At 51.8% G+C, this 21,948-nt stretch overlaps 2 protein-coding genes across 2 annotated transcripts; both read right to left on the reverse strand.

Moving 5' to 3' along the window:
• Positions 1-2,758: 2,758 nt before the first annotated feature.
• On the reverse strand, positions 2,759-16,137 carry AURANDRAFT_55260 (hypothetical protein; the record flags this gene model as incomplete). Its single annotated transcript, XM_009042849.1, has 8 exons — positions 2,759-3,552; positions 3,634-5,148; positions 5,245-8,220; positions 10,448-12,627; positions 12,742-13,941; positions 14,001-14,077; positions 14,146-14,963; positions 15,027-16,137. The coding sequence occupies 8 exons, from the start codon at positions 16,135-16,137 to the stop codon at positions 3,449-3,451; spliced, it is 9,981 nt and encodes a 3,326-aa protein (XP_009041097.1).
• A 4,259-nt stretch (positions 16,138-20,396) lies between these two features.
• On the reverse strand, positions 20,397-21,602 carry AURANDRAFT_32836 (hypothetical protein; the record flags this gene model as incomplete). Its single annotated transcript, XM_009042848.1, has 5 exons — positions 20,397-20,868; positions 20,930-21,179; positions 21,225-21,306; positions 21,351-21,413; positions 21,456-21,602. The coding sequence occupies 5 exons, from the start codon at positions 21,600-21,602 to the stop codon at positions 20,397-20,399; spliced, it is 1,014 nt and encodes a 337-aa protein (XP_009041096.1).
• Positions 21,603-21,948: the final 346 nt, after the last annotated feature.

Consider the following 21,948-nt stretch of genomic DNA (forward strand, 5'->3'; position numbering starts at 1 on the left):
TCGTTACCGGAAACATATTGTACTGCCGTAAATGCAATTTAAGGTGGTTGATGGCAATTACCTCTGGGTGGCCCTGACGGGACGGATGATGCTAGATACTAGTAGGGGCGGATGATATTAACCCCTAAGTCTCTCAGCAGCATCTGCTCTGATTTCCCTTCATCGCTGCCCTAAGACTTCGCTTGTTCATATGCTAGTCAGTACTGCGCTGCTGGGGCGTCCTTGGCAATACCTGATCGTGGCATATACATCTTTGACTCTTTATCACGAATCGATGTACCAAAACGAAACTTTGGAGCATTCTTTTTCGTGGAGGAAAGCTGGCGCCCAACAGCCGCGATTCCCAGATCTGAGTTTTCAAAATAGACTGGACCAGGCGTTTCATTGGCCTTGGGCGTGTTGTACGGAATGTGCGGGGGGATGTCATTTGGAACGTACCTGGGCGTTGCATATTGCCATGGCACCAAACTTCAATTAGACACAATGCTGCTCGCTGAAAATCAATGTGCCGGCGTTCAGCGCTTCCAAAGCCAATTATTGGGGCGGTTGCACACATTGACGAAGCTTGCTCGCCAACAGCATCAACCCCCCCATATTGTGCTGGTCCCACCATGCATGACTGCTGCAGGAGCTTGTTTCGCCCAACATTCTTGCCTCCAAAACTGAAGTTAGGAGGCGCGTCCCAATTTGAGACTGCGTCCTTAGCCATGTCTTGAAGTGCCGTAACGGGCCCTGGCGAACTTCGACCAGACATTTCCTTATTGAGATCCCCGGTATAGTAACACTTCGCACGAGTCTGTCTGTTTCCAGAGCCAAAACTAAAGGCTGGTGCCGTAGAACGTGTCGGGACATCACCAAACTTCAAACCAAAACCTTCGGCTAATCCGATCGTAGAAGTTGCCGGTGAGCGAATGCGCCCGCTTTGAGGTGATTCACTCGACGCGTCCACCCCTGGACTGGCTTCCAAACTGTCCAGTCGACCGAAGGCTGTCTCCGACAGCAAAGCCTCCATACGATGTTCAAGCCGGATGTTATAAGATCCAGGGCCGGGGTGTTTCTCCTGAGAGAGTTTCGCCGCTAGTTGGTCGCTTACGCGTGGAAAGGAGTATGCTGGAGCCTACTGAGAATCTTAGCAGAGGTACACATGTGTCATGACTCACTGTGGTGCCAAGTGTCTCCGGAATATCATACACGGGTCCTGGTGTTGCCGAAGAGCGCACCATAGGCTTGTGGGGAATGTAAACGCGTTCAGAAAATCTGCCATCACGACCAAATGAGAATGTCGGGGCCTAAGTAGCTATCGTCGTAAAGATCAAAAGAAGCCGATGATACCTTAACAAATTCGTTTGCTCGTGGCATGTCGGCCCCGTCTAGAGTCGGCTGATAAATAGCCATTTGCATGGGGGTGGAATGCACCTACAATGAGGAACTGTCATTTCAAGGAAAGAAGCGCCGAGACTGACATGACCGTGCAACCACGTATACTTCAATGGCTTGGGCGGGGGAGTCGTCTGTGGCCGGGATTCGCTGGAGTTCCCTGCAGCTTCTCGCGCATGAACCTATGCACCACAAAGTTGTTGCATTGACTTGAAAATGAAGTCTCCGACATCAGATGTCTGTGGCCGATCTTGGGCTATTGGATGTTGACTTTGCTGTGCGTGCTTGAAGGTTTGACCACGATGCAGGCGTGCGGATGAGCCTCGATCGCCAGCCCCAAAAGAGAATGCCGCAGAGGACGGTCTTGTAGCAGCATTGCCGAGTGATGACACAGGGCTCGTATATTGTGGGAAATGTCCATCCGCGGGAGGATAAATCGGCATGCCAGGGCCCGGATATTGACGATCAAGGTACTGCGGTTTACGCTGGGAAGATCCAAATGACGAGTATCGTAGCGTCTTTGTCGAGCAGTGATCATATTCACCAGGGCCAGGTGAGGACGCAATACGAGGAACTCGACGTCCTGTTTGTTGAATGCCACGTTGCTTCCCGAAAGCCTACTTGACAAGTATCATTAGTGAGGCTCGCATGATACCCAGATATTCGAACGCCGACTCGGGCAAAGCTTGAGGTCTGACCAAATGTTGGGGTATTCCCAATTGTGCTCTTGATGTTATAGCATCCTGGTCCTGGCCTGGATAACCTGATTCATAAGGAAGTGCAAAGAGGCAATAATACGCGGGGGTATTGCGAACAAACAAAATCGAGAGTCGCCGTGCCCGCGAACACCCTCGACGCCTGCGAGCGGTCTGTGACCGGAAACTTCGATATAGCTGCGGATTTGTGCCGAGAATTCAATTGCCTGCCCGTAGAACCCCGGGCACTGTACGCCCCGGGGCCTGGAACGAAAAGAGTCTTCGCGCAGCGAATAGGATCGCGACTTACACCCCGACCGCCAAACGAAAAGCTCGGGGACGACGACATCTCTCGCGCTACTACTATTACAGAAATCAAGCACTTTTTTGCTTGATGTCCCAATCACTGAATCCGGAAAATGACGCGCCGAAGGATCTGAACTGAGCACCGGGGGTCTGGGAAGAGAAGAACTCTCAGAACCACCCACCTTGCTGATGTGGGCCCATGACCTGTAATAACAGGTCAAGGGCAGTCTTGGTGGGTGCTGGAGCAGACTTAAGAAGGAGGCTACTCTAGTGAGACTCCGAGTCGGCACGGCAGCGCACAGGTGAAGTAGGCGGGCCCGGGACCGTAGATAGCAGGGTGCTACAGTGGCTGTGGCTAGGTAGGGTGTCTTGTTATATGTGGGCCATAAACGTTATTCCAAGAGGGGGGACAGGGGGGGACACCCAGGACATCGAGGGTTTGCTTCAATGCGGGGTATCTAGGTAGAGTAGCGCACTGGGCTGGTTGTAGTATCTTAAGGTAGAGTCAAGGATACATACTTTGCAAGCGCCTGCACCAGGAGGCGGGGTCTCCGCTGCGGAGGAGACTACTTCGTGCCTGTCGTCCGGGCTCTTGGGCCTTCTACGGGTCTCCCTCCCAGAGAACCACTTTGGAGCCGCCTCAGGAGACATGGCTAGGAAAATCTCTTTGCGGCTTTGTGCTACAGCTTCTTTGTCAGAAAATCAAGGTAAAATTCTTCATGGTAAAATCGAGCCGCGCTGACTAAGCCTGAGCTATCAAAAGAGGGGGTGTACCGAAGACTCACCGAAGAGTTCACCGAAGGGCATGGCCGAGGGCCGGACCCACAACCCCCGGCCCAAGATCACGCGAGATGGAGTGTCGCGTTGGCGGTACAGGCAGTCTCCAAGCACGAGCCCATCACCACACTGCGGTATTGGTACCGACCGCCACACGAGGTCAGTACCCGCAGTGTCGCCGACAGCCCCTCTGTTACAAAAAGCAACCCGGGCCAGGCAACTGTGTACGCAAGCGTGTCACCCACCATGTACGGCACACCCGGAAACATGAATGTGACGGTATGATATCGGCCTCAGTCGTCGAGCTGGGAGAGCATGGCCACCCCACGTTGTACCCAATGCGCCTCGGGAATGGCGGACGGAACGAGGATGTCCAGGATGAAGTTGGTAGAGTGGCCTACGATAGAAACACTCAGAAGTCAAACCCTGTGTGGCTAAACGCGCTGACCCCCTAGTCAGTCAAGTTTTGATTCTCGACGCGGATCGCGGCCAGTCGTCGCTAGAATGCCGCGGCGGTCTGCAGTCTTGTAGACGGGACACTTGTAGCCCGGCGGATGATCGATATCAACAGACTTCTTCGGTTGGAACCAGATGAGCGGTGCTGGCGAATATAGCACCTTGGGCTCCGATTCTGCCAGTAGGTTGGTCTGGTGACACCAGCGAGCACCTTCAAAGAAAAGCCCGTAGCAGTAGACGCCGAGGCTTGGCGGATTGGAGTACTTCGGTTTCGGTAGCATCTCGAATTGAAGCCCTATAGCATCAATTGGAATTGTTTTACTACGCGCATAGTTTTGTTTTGATGCAGTCATGAAGGCGTGCTGGAAAAAGAAGGCAGAAAGCCAATAAGTTGGAGGTGGTTTGTCGTGGACCCAGTTGCCAGCAAAGGACAGTCGAGCAAGAAGGTCCTGAACATAGCCCGCGAGCGGTTTGAAGGATGGATAGGATTTGGACTTCCATAGGATGGGAATCGTGCCGTATATCAAGGACTCGCCGAGTTTCTCGAGAGCCGAGGACATCACCACAATTCCCTTAACGGCTTTAAGGACTGACCTCAGTGAGGATTTAATGAGATTTGTCAGATTGTTAAATTTCGCGAGCTCCTGACAGAGCACAGTATTCATAGACTCAGACCATGTGACTGGGTATTTGACCTGGGCCGCTTCCATGTCGAAAGCGTCTGGGAGTTTGTGTAAGATATCGTTAGCCGTGGATAATATTTGGTCATCCGTCGAGGTACCCTCGCCGCCACCTTCACCACCTCCCTCGGTCAGAAGGATAGCCGTAAAAAGGTCACTAGTTTCTTTCGTATCCTTTGTTATCATCGCGTTCTCGTGAAAACCAAAAATCTCTGGTTCTGCAACCAAAGGTAGATCGCTTATGACACTGAGGAATTCCGGGTGTGTAGACGCGCCGGGCATCCTATAAATGCCACTATCGCTCAGGTTGGCACCAGTTTCCAGAACTTCGTCACAAAAAAAACGATCAAGAATGCAGTTGAGTGTCCTACGGTCCTTGCCGTCGGTAACACGGCCCCCGTAATTGCACTCGCCGATGCAGTACTTGAGTGCCTTAAAGGGGACCTCTTCGTTCTCATCGAGAAACATAGCAAGTTGCTGCATTGAAATGAGCAGATCAGACTCGTTAAATCCATAGGCAATGTTCCACCCAAGAGGGCCAAACAATCGCCGCTCTTGAAGAAGCGCATGAAATACACACAGGGCATAAGAGAGCTTTCGGAAAGGCCCCGGCTTATTGCACGTGTCAAGATAGTTGGCGTCTGAAAGAGGTGCGTTTGAATACGAGCCAATTAGGTTGGCCCTTAGCCCTTTGGGAGGTTCGATGGTCATTTTGATTCCATTCTGCAGAACCGAGACAGGGAAGATCGGTGACGGGTATGTCGTGCACCACAGTCGGAAGTCCTTGTCCGTCGAATCGGGCTTGAGTGATTCGCAGATCTGCTCGAGACGTGACATGAAGCTTGGCGCCAAGTGACCTACGAAAGCGCGGGTTCGAGGTGTTCGATGGGACCAAGATTCATGGAAAGATTCACTCGGGAGGGGAGAACCGTGCGAAACGCCGCTCGACGCACAGTTTTGCAAAACAACCCAGGATCCATCTTTTGTCGAATTTGCAATCAGCTTGTCAGCAAGCGGTCCTTGACCTTGGCCCAAAGACATGGGCGATACACGACGGTTCAGCTGTTGCGCCGCCTGGAGGACTGCACCCATCGGGTCCGACCCAGGTGAGAGCACAAAGACCAAGGGAGTCGTGCAAACGGATTCGTCGTAGCATGCCTGGAGGTCAAATGGAGGCGGACGCACAAAAATTTCTCCCATGGTCTCGATGACAAATTTCTGAACTGCAAGAACTACTTTGTCCGGGCGGATGCACCTTAGCGCGCACAGTCTACGCAATCCCTTAAGCTTGGCATCCCATTGGCCAGGAAGGGGCATCTCGTGTGGACTAACCGAATCGTATATTGCTTGCCAAGACCCTCGTTGAATTTTGAACTTATCACGAAGGTCCGAGAAGGCGGGCAACTCCGACAAAAGACAGACCTCATTCCATTGCTTCTGCAAGAGCCAATCGGGACAGGGGTTTGCATGCGGATTATCTAGGGCGACACCGCCAGTCAACAAAAATAGCCATTCGGCGGAATCAAAGCTGCCTCCTCTCTTCGATGCAAGTTTGCGAATCGTCAGAACGAAAGAAAACAGCAACTTGTCTTTCTCTAGAAGAGATCGACACACATTCTTGTAAAGAGAATATTCGAAATGAATGCTCAGATTTCTGAGGCGAGATGCGATGTCGTTCGAGGGCTCTGACTTCTGGATGCTGGACACAAACAGGTTGATGAACCACGGCAGCGAGTACGAATAGGTCGGCTCGATATTATTTAAATCGGAGATACAAAAGAACAAAACTTGCGTGTCATACGCGACAGACCGATAGCCTGATCTGACTTCATCAATTTCCTTCTCTGTCTTCTCTGCGACCGCTTGCTTCTGCTTGATCTCGTCTGAGGTCACTTTAGATTTACCCAGGGTAGTAATAGCCTTCTCGTCTTCGAGTATGTTCCCTTCCGAGCTCAGAATTTCCAGGATTTGATCTTCTATGTCTTTTAGCTTTCTCGCGTTTGACGCACCTTCGAGGACGAGCTCGTTCTTTCTTTTCTCTAAATCTGCTCGTTCTTGGGAGACTACAACGCCCAATAACTGGTCAGATAAGCCAACGGGAGTAATCATAAAATTGAGTAGAGTCACCTTCACGGAAGTCTCTGGTAAGTAATGTGGATTCCGCAATTTCGTTGTCATGTAGAAACGGAACTGGTCGCTGTATTGGACCGTGGAATCGCCGAGTCGTATCATGTCGAGACCTCCCGACTTGAAGACCTGCTTCAGGAGAAGAGGCTCGAGAGTCGGGTCTAGCTCCTCGCCAACGTTTTCAAGTAAGACAGGCTGTCCAAAATTGATTGCATTTTCGAGCGTGCGCATGTAGTCGTCTGTCAGCTTGAGGACATGAACACCATTTTGCTTCTCCATATTTCGCACCCATTTATTTGCCTGACCTTGTGGATCGATCATGAGGGGCCACCTTCTAGAGTTAAAGATGATGATTCCATTGTCAATTGAAAAATTGTCCGTTGGAAGGCCTTCAATATTCCATTGGCGGATTTGCACTGGATTCCCAAGTGTACCCGCGAGTGTCGGGGTCCCAGAGCAGGGAATTGACTGCGCGAGGCAGTGTGCAACCCACTCCTGCATTTGGGAGTCACGGTAGGTCGAAGTGAAAGGACCCAAATAAGCCATGAGCCCAGCAGACACCAAAACATCACCGGTAAGATTCTCATATGCGGCTCCAAGGGCACGAGTAAATCCGGTCCATTTCAGCTTCTCGCCACCCAAATCGCCGATTAGCTGTTTTGCCCTGACTAGCTTTTTCCCACAGAGGTCGACCTGGGCGGCAAGCTCTTCCTTTTTGCGTTTGCTTTGAGCTAGTTTGGCCTGCAGTGCCGATAAGTTGTCTTGAGTCTGCTGCAGGCTCGCCTTTTTTTTATTGAGAGCGGCCATGGTGACTGCCAGCGACTTTTGAGCCAACTCTAGCGCTTCCTTTTTGGGGCCGACGACCTTGGCAACGCGGTCGTACGTATCCATCGCATAGCACCACTTGCACAGGCCTGCCGCTGCTGACGAAGCCTTTTTCGCATTTTCAGGTGTGAAAGCTGGATCTTGTTTGTACTTGGTGCGAATTTCCTTCATGACCTTGATAGGGATGTTGTCCTTGTCGTAGTTTTTTAACTTAGGAATGAATCCCTTGTCATTTAGCATCTTCTGCGAAGTTGGCCAGAAGTCCCAAACCTTTTTCGTCGGGTCATCAGGGTCTGGAACCTTTACTGGCTTCTCACCAAGCATGACACAGATGGCCTCAGCAACCAGCTTGACAGTAGCCGGCGGCTTGGCCAGCTTGCGGACTTCATCGATATCTGCTGGCTTGATAGTGTCCAGCGCCTTCAAGGCATCATTGAGGGCCGGAATTGCCTCGTCCAGGTCTGCTTGCACCTCGTCGACTTGCTTCTGGACTTTGTCCGCCTCCTTCTGGGCAACGGCCGCTTCCTTTCCAACGGTTTCCTCCTCTTTTCGTACACCAGGGAGCTTGTCTTCAATCTCCGACATCAGAGCATCAGTATCCTTCTGTGATTGCCTGAGGACTGGCTGCAGATCAGTCAGTTCCTTTTGCATCCCGCCGACTGATTCTTCTGCGGCCGCGAGCTGCTCGAGTCCATTCTGATAGCGATCTTTTTCCTTCTTGACCGCCAAACGGCGTTTGCCAAGCGCGGCTTTGAATGCCAATATCAATTCGAGGTAGCTAGTTGGAGTGACGTAATTGATCCGACCCGCTTTGGCCTGGAACCTCGCGGAAAGAGCGCGCACGGCATCATGAAAATGCTGACAAGTCGAAGTGATCGCTGGTCGTATCGACTCTTCGAGCTCAACGTCACTTAAAAACTTCTTTGCGACGGCAACGAGCGCATCACCAGGCCAGGCTGTAAACCAGTCTATTGCACCTAAAAGAAGAAGTCCATGACGCTTTTTAAAAGACGCTGTGTGCCCGACAATTTCCTTGGATGGACGGGAGCGACGCCTTTGTGACGACACCATTCTCGCGACGAACGCGGCGAACGATAACGAAGCCCGATGGCATCTGGGCGCACCAGGTATGTCCAGCGTACCACACTTTGCGAATATCTTTCCCAGCACGCAACATGGGCTGACACTGTTTTCCATCAAAGAAGCGCACCTCCCAGCACGAGCAGCTTGAAGAAGTCTCGAGCGTTTCATCTGGATTCTGATACAAGTTGGCACCATGATACCAACAGTGTGCCTTTCTTGGTAAGAAGTGTGCACTGTATCCGGCATGGAACATCAGGTGCATAAGTTGATCGCGAAGACGAATAGATGATGTCAAAATTGCGGGTTGTCGTGTTGCTTCATTAGGTCCATCAGCACGTTGGCGACCTAAAATGATGGAACGAGCGCATTTTTTGTTTAGATGGAGCGCCCACCAGAAGAGCCCTTTCGTGGATCTCCCCTCGCGAGCAGGCTGTTCCATGGCCTGCCAGATCTGCACGTGAGCTCGACCGGGTCTACGAAACGGGCCACGCAGTGGTCTCATCCCTTGATCCGACAGCGCAGAGGCAAGCGGCGACCTCGAAGCCAAGATACTTGGATGTTCATGACCGATGACGTCCTCCAACCCAGTTATCTGATCGTGTGAGGATAGGCCCTCGAAGAACGTGTTTGCGCTGCTGTGGACTTTCTTCCGCCTGAATCGTGCCATGCCGCCGGAGCTTGCGGCGCTTTTTGAAGGGGCAAAGTCGTTGATGTCTGTGCGCACGAAAGCCTTTCGATTGACATAGTCCTCCAGCGAGCATTGAAATGATAGCCCCTCGCGTTCAAAAGACGACGGTTTGAGACAGACAGACATGGCCTTTTTATTACTTATGGCAGCAGCCAGGTTCAGGGTGCTAGGCGACCCGTCCTTTTCTGTATCTGAACTAAGCCGAGCGTCGGATGTTTCAGCCAAGGACGGTCGTGGTTCACTGCAGCTGGAGTCATTCAGCACGGTGTTGAGCTCATTGGGAAAGTGAGACCCCGACGGGCATCCTGCAAATAGCGACAGTGACATCCACGGCGGATAAGGCTGCGGTCCATGTATCTGCGCAGGTTCGGAGGTCAGACTCGGAACCGACTGCGACCCCTTCCGGCTGTCGTCCTTCTGTGCTTTTATTGCATCCCCATGCAAAACAACTTGCTCGCGAGTTGCGCGCTTGAGATAATACTCTGCAGAGAATAAATCAACCCAATTAAGATCTACGATCGAGACCACCAAAGTTTTCTCATCCTCAATTAGAAATGCGTGCTCGACTTGGCATCTGTCAATTACGCTTTCAACCCATGCTTTGTCATGGATCTTGGCTTTGACGACAATTGCGCACGGCTCGTCATTCCTATCCAAGTCCAGGTCGCCATTGCCTAGCCAAAACCCGTAAAATAAAAAGAATGCCTCTATTTGCAGAGGTTCGCGGAGCTCAAGCCTGGAGAGTTGCTCAGAGATGGCCCGTGTCAAGGTGGACTCGAGCGGAACCTCACGGCCAGCTTCTGCGTTCGATTTGAAGTTTAGGAGGTCTGCGTGCACGCAGTCGCTGGCCTTCACCTTGCGGAAGCCATCGTCATGGAAGTATTGATCATCAACCCTGCCATTGAATTCCTCGCAGTCCCCTTCGATGCTGCCCAGTTGGGCGTACATGTCATGGTTCCCAGTCGCAAGGATAGAAAACATCCCCGTTCCAAACGCAGATACGTGCTCGGCCACGTCGGCAGCACTATCCTGCTTAAGTTCTGGCGGCGAGTGGGAGCAAGTTTCTTGTTTACTGGCATGTTTGCTGACATGACTAAAACCGCTCAAGTCTGACGCGGCAGCCCATCGGTGGACGTCGGCCGAAGCAGTAAACTCAACCAATTCTTGCTCGCACGGTGGGTTGATGACGATCTTCACAGGAGATTCGTAGACGATTTGATCGCTCACCGAATTATAGGAAGCAAAAAGAAGCTCACCATCGTCATCTCTCCAATCAACGACGTCCGCGAGTGACTTGAACCCATGATTTGTCAGCAGCTCGTGATCAGGCGGGAAGCTACGTGAGGTGAAAGGTTGCTACTGTGAGTCTCTCAGGAGCGCGCGAGCGCGTGCACGCGGCAGTGATGGGGGCGGGGGGTTGGCGACGCACCAACAATTAATGAGAGATGGGAAGAGCCTAAGACGGTCCCTGAAGGCATCTCCGATGGGAGAGAAGGCGAGAATTATATGCAACCGCTGGCGGACTCTGGAAACAAAGTATGAATAGAGCTGCAGCGGCGTCATGCGACCGGCCTCCTTGTTCCCGAATACTTCTTTGGCAAACGTTCGAACTTTTTCGCAGATTGCGACCTTCTCATCGTTTGCAAATAGGTTCGGTACCTCACCAGAATTAAGGATATTATTGATATCCTCGACGAAAGCTTCTAACTTGATCTGCGTGTCACTGAACAGGAACACGACGGGCTTCTCGCCAGTCCCCGCGTCTCTCAGGAGCGCTTTCATATCTTCACGCCAATCGACCATGCTATAGTTCTTAGAAATTTCTATCCGATTCAGCTTGTAGCCTGCGACCTCCGTAGCTAGAATAGAGACCGACTGGCGTCCAGAGCCCCCAACTCCGACTAGAAGTGCGTTGCCTCCCGGCATCTTCAGAACCCTCGAAATTCGAGACACATGCTCGATTGCGAACATGAACATCACAAGGTCCATGGGCTTCCTGGATACCGCATTGAAATCGACTAAATATTGCTCGATCGTGAATTGCAACGCCGGGATGTCCCGAACTTCCGCATATGGCCGGAATTCTTCATCCGGATGAGCCATGTAATTTCCGAAGAAAAGTCGTCTCAGCTCGCCGTATCCGACCGCGGAATTATGGCAGGCCTCGGCACGAAGATGTCCGAATTCATCCTCGAAGTCTAGCTCAAATACCTCATTGACCATGCGCCTGGCGTGCGCAACAAACCAATTGCGATCTGCTTCGTCTGTCAAGCGGTCGGCGAATACTCGCAGGGCCTCGTGGGTCCATAGCCTCGCGAGGGTAGATCGGTCCACTACATCTTTCGGTTCGCAGAGAAGGACACCGCTTATAACTCTCGAAAAATCCCGCAAATTGAACGTGTAGTGCGACTTAGATGGCGTTGGCAATAGATTTAACATGGCTTCGCGGTAAGTTTTGAGCGTGGCCTCAACTACACAGTTCCGGGCATTCCTCACATCCCCAGGGAATTGATCATCAATTGTATGGTCCACGATAGTCCGGAAAATCAGCGTCAGCGTGTCATCGTCAAATTCATTGAAGGACAAGCAGCCAAAGTGCCCCAAGAATCGCGGTGTCGTGGGATTGCGCCCGCCGCCAGGTGGGCCCATGGCACACATCATTACGGTGTCAACAACTTTGACCCATGACTTTTCTTTAAGGTCGTAATAGCCACCAGAGTCCACTAATTGCCTTAGCAGCTCGATCGGCGGTTGCGCTCCGTATGTCTCGACCTCTGGCATGTTGAGATCATCAATCATGATGATTGCTTGCTTGCCAATGGGCGGACCAAACACGCCCTTCCTTCGCTTGGACAGCTGGCCATCAATGATCTCCTGCGTCATGTTAGCAGAAGTTTTGGCACTGAACCCCAGGCTGAGGGGCTTGAACTTGTCCGGGCTTAACTCCTTTGCAAGGCACTTCGCCGCGCACACGGACTTGCCTGTCCCCGTTGGCCCAACAATGAGAGGTCGGTATCCTCGGGGCAGCATGGTAGGCAGTAAGAAGGAGATCTGTGCAGTACACACGGTTGGAACTAAAATCTCGGAGAATGGTGTCTTCGGGGCTATTGTGAAATCCCCATCTAGTGTTTCCAGCCAGCTCAACCAGCGCCCATTATCCTGTGGCCTGAAACAATAATCATAGATCTCACCCTCTTCGGGAATATTCAGCTCAAAACGCAACCCCATTTTCGGTGGTGGCGTCCATTTGCGCATTGCCAGAAGTGTTTGCACCCCACCATAAGGAGCTTGCTCGAGACAGGCGACATCCTTAATCAGCGCACGCAAAAATTCAGAGAAGCGCGCCCGGCCTCCTCCTCCAACAGTCACACCCACGCTCCAGGTTAGCGCAAAGAGAAAACCGCATTCGATCAATTTCATTCGAGGTGCTTCTAAATCAGCCTTAGAATTTGGAATCGAATCTCTGAGAAAACAAGTTAACAAGTTCAGAAGGCTCTTGAGCAGCCCACTGTCCACCGTCGGCGAGACCTCCTTCAGGGATCGCCGTACAAGGCACATGCAAGGTTCGACAAGCCAGTGGAAGAGAACGCGAAGCCTTTCCACCTCTTCGTCGCTCAAAGCAAAGTCGTCTGTGTGGCACTCTTCTCCGCGTGCTGGTTCCTCCAAAGTTGCAGTTGCCTCGCTACCACTTCCCTGTCCAGCTTCTCCCCCCTCAGTAGGTTTAGACGGGACCTTGACAGCTTTCCACATCTTCAGCCATGAATCCAAAATTGGCTGCCATCCGAGTTGCTCAGGCTCCATATAGACCATGCCGCAGCGAGATACCGTCGCTGGACTTGCAACTAAGAGATCCATAGGTTCAAAAATCATGGACATAACATCTGACATCGCAATGATCTCGCCAGACATCAGACAGAGCTTCTTATTATCATCAAGTACGGTGTTCATGTTTTCAATCCAGATTGCATCCACCGGGCCATCTAGTAAAACCCACTTCCGGTCATCAACGCCCCCAACCTTTGACGTTGCTGCGTTCCTGTAGTTGATTGCGAGGACGCCATCCGTCCATTCGGTCGAAACGGGATCGAATTGCCCGTAGAGTTGTCCCATGGTCACAGATTTGGGATTCATGATGAATGGTACCACGTTCGTCCAGCGGGAATCGTCGGGGTACTTGGAATGTAGCTCCCCGAGCGAATCTGCTAGGACCTTCCAGGCACTGGTCTTCCCCGAGAATGGCATACCAACAATCATAAACCCGTGTCGTACCACCATCATATCGTAAATTTGGACAACCTTGTCCCAGAAATAAGGCGTTGGCTGCAGATTACGATCCTTGCAGCTGCTTTCGAATGCCCCGCGCATCGCCTCGCGATCTGGGACCGGCATTTTGACCCCAGGATAGAGATCTGAGGTGATGCCTTCGAACAGTGGTACGTCTGGAGACAGAAACTTTGGGAGATTCACATCGATGATAGATCGCAAAACGAGCACATCCTCGGGGAGATCGCCTTCGGCGCGCTTCAGATTCCCCGCGGCGCGGAGCACGGCCATGACCGCGCGCATGCCGTAGTCGTAGTGAGACTGTGACGAGAGCTGCTCGGAGCAAAGCTTGTAGGTCGTGACGATCTTGACAGCCATCGCCTTGGCATCAGTATACCCCATTGAGTAGAGCAAGATTTCACCGATCATCGCGTAGTCTGGTACCATCATCGCAACGGTTCTAAAAAGAACTTTGAGATTGTCAGGGAGCTCCGCACGACCTGCATACCCTGGATTCATGGTGATGAAGGGACAGCAAGTCATCTTCAGAGGTAAGTCTGTTCCCTCAAACAAGAACCTTTCAGCCCTACGCGCCTTGGCTTGCTGGATCGTGAGCACCTGCTGCGCAATCACCGAGAGCACCTCGAGCTGGATCCGATTAAACCTAAGCACGGATGGACATATCATTCTAGCTGCTTTGCTAGTCGAGGCACGGAGCTCGACTCGTCGAAGCATGCCCAAGCGCCCGACGCAGCTAGCCCTTTGAAGAATTTTCCCATGGCTTTATAATCCAAGCCATCCTGAGAAAGTTCTGTAATGCACGCACGCACAAGCGCGATACGGGAGCGAGGGATGGGGGGTGACCTACCGAGCAGTTCGTGACGACGCACTGAATGGCAATAGCCTTGCCCAAGTCCTTCGTTGTCTCCGTCTTACCCGTCCCTGCGGGCCCCTCTGGCGCACCCCCTAGGTTGAGGTGGATGGCACCCATGAGAGTACGGTAGCATCGATCTGTCAAAGGTGTAATCACAAGGCGGCCACAATTGCCAATGTACTCGTACGCATAAAGAATCATGGCATTGATCATCCTACAGGCGATAGAACCGGGCTCACCGCACTGTGCTGAGGCCCCACCGGCCTCGTGATAGTATCGGAGATGAGCCTGCCAGTCGAAATCCGTGACTGCGGTGATATCAGCGCCAGCGAGCTCTGCGGTGATATCACGATTGTGGACATCCATGACGACCAATGATCCTAGTGTTTTGCGGAGCATCTTTGGAATATCTCCTCGCACTGATTTGACAACGTCGAGGAGCTCATCTCTTCGCTGATCAAAGAGAGCTTCCATCGCACCACCGCCAGTGTTTATTGCATCCTCCACAGACGTGACCCACATTATTTGGTTTACTGTAAGTACTGTCTGCCCCTGCCAATTTTTTAGCCATTGGGGCCGCTGCGTCTGTGCAAAATCTACCACGGCCTCGTCAATGTGGAACGCCAACGACTTCTTCATGATTGATTCGACCTCGACGAGCCACTTCTCTACATTTCCACCGCTGTCTCGGGGGTTGATAGGGCGGTGATGGCAGGGTCCATAAGCAAATTCCAGGCGCTCCCCCTTACCAGCAGGTCCATCAAAACAAGATAGAATGTCTAGCTTGTCCGTGAACTCAAGATTCACAATACCTGCCCGGGGGCGGAGCGGGGGTGGGTCGCGGAATGTCGATCAAGGAGACTCTGGATATGGACCGTCGAAGCACTTCTTCAGGTGCGGTTGGACCCGCGTGGGGTCCTTGGTCTCCGCGAGTATTTCCAGCAGCTCATCATTACTCAGGAAGAAAAATCGTGGAAACGCCAGTCGCTTGGTTTCTAGGTAATCGTTTAGACCCTTTTGAATTCTGTCCAAGCGAGCGTTCGCGTCAACGAGTGACTCTCGGAGGCCAGAACGCCTCGCAACTTGCAAAACACCCGGCTCTGCAACAGTGGTCGCCATGGAATCCATCCAAACTTGATTCACATTCTTAAAGAGGCGCCCCTCAGTGGGAATTTGCTTCATAATGTCGTCAGAAGAAAAAATTGGCTCAAGATAGAGCCATGCAGCCTGGACCTTGAGCCAATTGTCAATGATGTCCTGAAGTTCTATAAGCATGGATTCCCAGGCGGTGGTTCGCTTGAGAAAGGGCTTCACAAATCTGCTACCGCGCATCGCCTGGGTCCTCACGATTTGGTCGTCCAGTTCCTGTTGAATCTCATCAATACCAACCAGTATATATGATGTGCGCCATTCCTTCGTGTTGAAGGCCAGAGTCTCCCACGCGACCTCCATTTTGACCAGGGCCTTTTCGAGCTGAGATTCCCCCGATGCAGTGCCGCCGATCTCTGAGACGAGCTCCGCATGATCGGCAATACCCCATTTGATGAAGTCATCCAAGTTGAAAGACTTCGACGGGTCGTAGCTCTTACCCATTGCCTTGAAAAGGCGTTCCCAATGCCTGGGAAGCATTGCTGGATTGCCCAGGTCCATCACGAGAGGCATTGTTGGCTTGAAAACTTCGACGACTTCCATTAGCTTCTCCGTGACGGGCGAGTTAATCTTCCGGTTAAGGGAAAATATGTCCGCCGCAAAGAGCTGCATCTTTTGGTCCACTTCTTCAGCGTTAAGCTTCGTGAGGTCGCCCAAAATCCAACTATCATGCTGTGCATGCCAGTCAGCGACAGATGCCCATAGCTTGTCAACCAATTTTAGTTGGTCAGTTGCCTTCTTGAGTTGAGGGAATTCGTCCGCATGATATCCAAACAACTCCTTATAGCCGGCATAAGTGCGCGCCAGAGAGGTCAGTTGCTCGAGGCGATGGTGCATCATAGCTAGATCTTTCCTCACAACAGGTATTTCTGGATCTTCGAAGTGTGCAACATCGATAAAATTTCCCGCCATGATAGCCGAAGTAAATTCAGAGAGATTGGAATTCAACGTTACAATATCTTTATCAAGTTGCTCAGACTGGGCCGTGAGCTCGCCTTCCTTGAGAGTCTTGGCGGCCATCAGCTGCTCGCTGTATTGGGTGGCGTAGGAGTGCATCTCATCCAACGCTACCAAGTCATCTGGTGGTATCTTCACATCATTCATTTGAAGCAGAGCATACATTTGATCGACGGGACCTTTAATACGACGCATCTCCCTCTCGTCGTACTCGGCTGTCTGCTCCACGTAAGTTGCATATTCCTTCAAGTTCTGTGGAGTTGCTTCCAAGATCTTAACTCGTCGAGTGAGAGTTTTCAGCACTTCTGCACACTGAACACGGGCCTCATCTCGGATGATACCTTTGAGAAGGTCTTGCTTGGCTTCAATGAAGGGTGACAAAGTCTGTTTGAGCTGCCGTGATGTGACTTCAATAGTCCCAATGCTTTCCCGTGTTCGCATCTTGTCGAGCTCCTTTTGCCAGACGCAAACCTGCTCGAATTCCTTACGAGATTCAGTGAATGATCGCGTCACTGCGCGGTACTCATCTGGGTCAAACGCCTTAGACTCTTCATAGACGGGCCTGATGGGATCAAAGGCGGTACTATTGTGCATCGCTTGTCCAAAGTCATCGCGAAACTTGTCGTGCAATGAATCCATGAACCTGTCAAAGAGCGGCAAACTGCGAATGACTTCGTCAAACTTGGAAGCAAAAGCCGCAGATGTGCAGTGCTCTGCACAGCCACGCGCATCCAAGACCCTTGGAATACGAGACACCAAGGCGATGATTTCGTCCGCAATCCGATGTGACATTCCAAAGAAGTCATCCAAAGTGGGCGTGAAGATTGTACCAGTCTCGTCAAAGCCAACCATGACTTCGAAGAGTCCCACCTTGTGTTGCGTGTCCATGAAGTCCGCAAGAAGTTCGCCATTGAACGATTGTAAGACATGCGCGACGACGGTTTCAACCATCATGCAATCTGCAAGCCTCACGAAATCGCTCAAAAGACCCCGATCCTCAGCAGCGCGTGCCGCTAGGCGCTTTCTGGCCCGCCTCTCCTCTACAGCCGCATTCATGCTCCTAGCCTTGACGTTTTTCCCCTCTAGCTTGGCGGCCATCAGGGCATCGAGCCGCTTCCGAGGGTCCTCACTTTCGGCCTTGTTCTTGTCCAGGGTCTGCACGGTTTCACAAGCCTTACTTGCGATTTCAACGACTCGTTTCATCGCGGCCTCACACATCGCCATGGCTTCTTTCCTAGTGACAATTTGCTGTTCCATGAAGACCTCCAGGGGGTCTGACTGAACTCTAGGTCTAGGCGTCATGATGAAGCTCGCTTTCTTCAGCTCAAAGATCTCTCGTTTCAGCTCAATCATGGGCTGACAAAATGACGCGCGTGCCAAGAAGAGACGAGCTGTGAGTCTCTGCCGTTGCTGCGCAAAAAGGTGCTGACGCACGTTAGATCGCCACTGCCGAAACATCTTGAAAGGAATGAAATACTTGAAGTAAGAAATGCTTCTGAGCAGATTAAAAAACGTGCTATGTCGCACCCATTCATTCATCGAGATACACTCTGTCGCATTGGTCCCCTTGCGCAGAACGCAATGCACAAGCCCCGATCGAGACATGGTAAAATACTCGCCCCGGGCAACCGCAATACCGGATGGAACCACATCCAATGTATAAGGTTTGAACTCCATGCCCGTATCTGCAGGCACCAGATGCACAAACTTGACGCGAGAGTCTTTCGTGGCAGCTGTGAAGTAGTTCACTGCATCTTCACCAGTCTCAAGACCTAATTGTGCAATCTTCAAGTCCTCTTCATCCAAGGCTGCAGATGGCTGAACTGGTGCGTTTGCCAACCTGATTGCCGCATAATTAGGATTTTCACCCGTCTCGTTGGCTGCTGCCACATCCAACAATGCTTGGACAGTGCTTGAGCGGCGCCGCATCATCTGAGGCTCACTTGGCGTTAGGTTTGGCAGCGACTGTGCTAACAAGGGCCTTAGGCGTGCCCGCAAGGTGAGCGGTTCCGAGCCATCAGCCGGTAGCGCCCGTGCTGCCTGGCTTGGAGTATTCAAACCCCCATCCACGATGCCCGGACTAGATCTCGTCCGGTCCAGCGGCGAGATGCGCCGCGGTTTACTACGCCGCGTGCTCGTCACCGTGCGCAGGTCATATTGGTAAACAGTTCTCGGGTCCAGAGAGAATACCAGCCGGTCATCCAAAACGAAGTCGTGAGAAGTCATGTCTTGAGCGCATTACAATATAATAGCGCCAATAAACCCTCCTGAATTGTAGAGGATTTCGAATGAATTGACCATGTGTCGTATCTAGCCCCTCTTATCACAAGTCCATCATTCTCTGACAGCTAATAGACGTCATTAGGCTTGTAACGCAAACCTACACCTTCTGACACCTAAGCGAGGAGTTGCGTTTGCTGAACTACGGCAGACGCGACGATGCACATCCCCAGCAGATTTCCTACCGGTGGCCGGTGGTCACGATTTCGGGCAGTGTGGGCCCCCGGGAAACGAATAATATTAACGAATTGTCCCACGTCCGTTGGGGGATGGAGCTTGCTCCATCAAGTGCAGGGCACTGTGACAGTGTGACTCAGACCCATTCTGGCCGGGGCGATTTAGCGGGGAGCCATAAACCGGCGCATTCGCCATAAGGCGCCGCAGGACGCAGCTCCCGGGGTTGGTAGCAAAGCTGTAACTAAGTGTTACAAACACTAACTAGAGCTCACGAAACACTCGTAGACAGTTGCAGTGAGCGTATCGAACAGTATCGGCCGCGGGCCAAACACTTGCGTTGCGTGCGTCGAAACACTTGTAGGGTGGGCGACAGCTGTGTGTCGCTCGGGCCGTCGCTCGTCGTCATGGTCAACCCGGGTACCCCGGAGATTTCGGCGGATCTCGTTCGCACCCTTCTGCGGTCGCGCGGGAAAATAAGCGGCGCGACGCTGACATGCGCCGCCGCCGCGCTCCTCGGCTGCCCCGAGGCGACGGACGACGAGAAGGTCCGCTTCTAAATGTTCCTGATCAAGCGCCTAGACCACATCGCGCAGGACGGCGAGTGCCGCGCTAACGTGCAGAAGCTCATGCGCTACCCCGACGAGCTCAAGGTCGAGGACGCCGCGGCGCGCGCGCTAAGTATGGGGGCTTTGTGGCGGGAGACTAGACTGAGGTATCTTATCTGACTTAGCTTGAGGTTGGCAGTGCAGTGTGCTTGTATCTAGAGTCTGATTTTAGGATGGATATAGCGAGCGACGGAGGATACATATCTAGATTTCCATGACGTTGCCCCTTTTTCTTTCCTACTCACTCAACTCCAGCGATTGAGGACCGAGAGCCCGATCGCAGATTAGGCTGCCTACTTGAGTAGGGAGTCTACTAAGTAATTATTACCATACCCTAGTCAAGAGTCAGGCTGAGGGTAAATTACCACCATAGCCGGAGTTCAATGACCCATAAGCAAAACTAACCCTTGGCGGAATAAACTTCACTGGGCTCGATGAACTTTGGGATATGAATGGCTGTGAGTGCACAGCCAATATTGAAGAAGATGCAAACTTTAAAACGAATTGCCCGCATCGTTTATGATATATACGTTGGGCAATTATAATCACTACGGCTCATTTCCTATATGCCCCCCCTACCTGAGAAGGCGCCACAACCAAAGAACATACCACTAGGGCGGGCATATGGGCTATTCGCGCACCCCCACCCTTCATTAGGCGCAACGGTGGGGGCCCACCTGGGCGTGTGGCTCGTCCCCCGGGGTGGCCGCTAGAAATCCGGCTACCGTGCCAACACGGGGCACTTGCAAAAGGAAGACGCGGCTTTCAAATTTGCCGGTATGGCGCTGTTAGTGCGATACTGATATCAGCCAATGAGTGGCAGGGTAGGGCCATTATAGGATAGAGCCATTAATTAGATACTCACCCTCACGTATGCAACTTGATTCCTGGCATGAGGATAATTATTCAGTCATTCGTACCTCAGAATTGAACCACAGGCGGTTCTGATGACACTCATAATTGCGCGGCGGCTCAACATTGAAGTAAAGGATTTATCAAGATGTAATGATTTATGATAACTTGGAGTTATGTGCGTCTGGGGATGAGAGAAAAGATGGCGACATGCGCATGTGGTGACTAGAAGGTGACAAATAGGTCAGCGCCAGCGTACACAGGAATTGGAGGCTGCTCCACCGAATCTGGATATGCGTCGTAGTTGGAGGTGTCATACTCGTCTTTCACAAGGGGGAGTACAGGCGCAGCAAGCTGCTTCGAAAGCATGTCGTCAAAGATTAGACCCTGGAAGAATTTGTGTTTCTTGATATCTGCAGCTCCACCCTTGAGACAGCCATACCTTTTTGTCAAGTCAGCAACCAGCATTTTCTTGATCAATGACTTGGCACTTCGCTCTATGAAGCGCGGAAAATTCAACTTTCCATTTAAGATCTGCTGGTATATGCCCATTGGATCATCATCAACAAACGGAGGCTGCCCGACCATCATTTCGTACATGAGGATCCCCAAGGTCCACCAATCTACGCCTTTGCCGTGGCCCTTGTTGAGTAATACCTCTGGGGCGATGTATTCAGGTGTGCCACAGAGAGTGTACCTACAAGGGCCATGCGCGGAAAGCTCATGAATCATTTTTTAATGGGGGCCCGGGAGTAGACGTTTTAAACACAACCCGCTTAGCAAAACCAAAATCGGTGATTTTAATATATCCATCTTTGTCCAACAAAAGATTCTCCGGTTTGAGATCGCGGTAAATAAAGTCGTGAGTATGGAGGTATTCAAATATTAACGCAACTTGCGCGGAATAAAACTTAGAGGAGATAGTGTCGAGGCGTCCAGCGTTCCGAAGGTGTGTAAAAAACTCGCCACCAATGACATACTCGAGCACCATGTATAGGTGCCGCTTATCTGCGAGAAGGAAGTATTACAGGAGATCCTATTTGAGATGATTACCTTGGAAGGTGCACGCCAAATGCACAATGAAGGGATGCTTACACTGATCAAGGATCGTCTTCTCGGACATAATGTGCTCCACCTGCAAAACTTTTCAGCTGATCCGATGGTGGACTCACAGGGAACCTGTTGTAAACGAATGACCTCACTCTTCTTCAAAATCTTGATCGCCCATTGAGTCGTTGTGTCCTATAGAGGGTCGATGAGCGGTGTGACGGGGAATGCGGGCACCTTGTGCGTCGCAAAGCGTACTCGACCGAATGAGCCAGTCCCAAGAGTGACACCGACCTCGAAGTCATCGGTCGACTTCGCCGTAATTTTTGGGAATTGGCCACCCCCGACTATATTCACTACCTCGCCCCCAGTAGGCGAAGTCATTTCTCAACTCGACAGTGATGAAGAGCGGATGACTGACTTTACGATGCGGCGTTGCTAAGCTCGCAACGAAAACGTTTCGCAAAAAGGCACATATCTAAAGATATATCCGCGAAACGCACTTCGACACATCTGTTGAGGGTACGCATTGCAGTGCGCGAAACAACCATAGGGATGGACGCGGCCATAGGAATTATTATTAATTATTCATCGGCGGTCGCCCGACGGGAGGTCCCCATAGAGGTCCTCCGTCCACCGCGCGCGCGGGGGTCACGCCGGAGCGCAAATTGAGGCAAAATTGGTGAATTATGGCCCCGGCCAGGCCGCGCTCTAGAGTCCGCGCGCAAAC

The sequence above is a fragment of the Aureococcus anophagefferens genome, assembly GCF_000186865.1.
Source record: "Aureococcus anophagefferens unplaced genomic scaffold AURANscaffold_38, whole genome shotgun sequence".
Classification (NCBI taxonomy): Eukaryota; class Pelagophyceae; order Pelagomonadales; family Pelagomonadaceae; genus Aureococcus; species Aureococcus anophagefferens.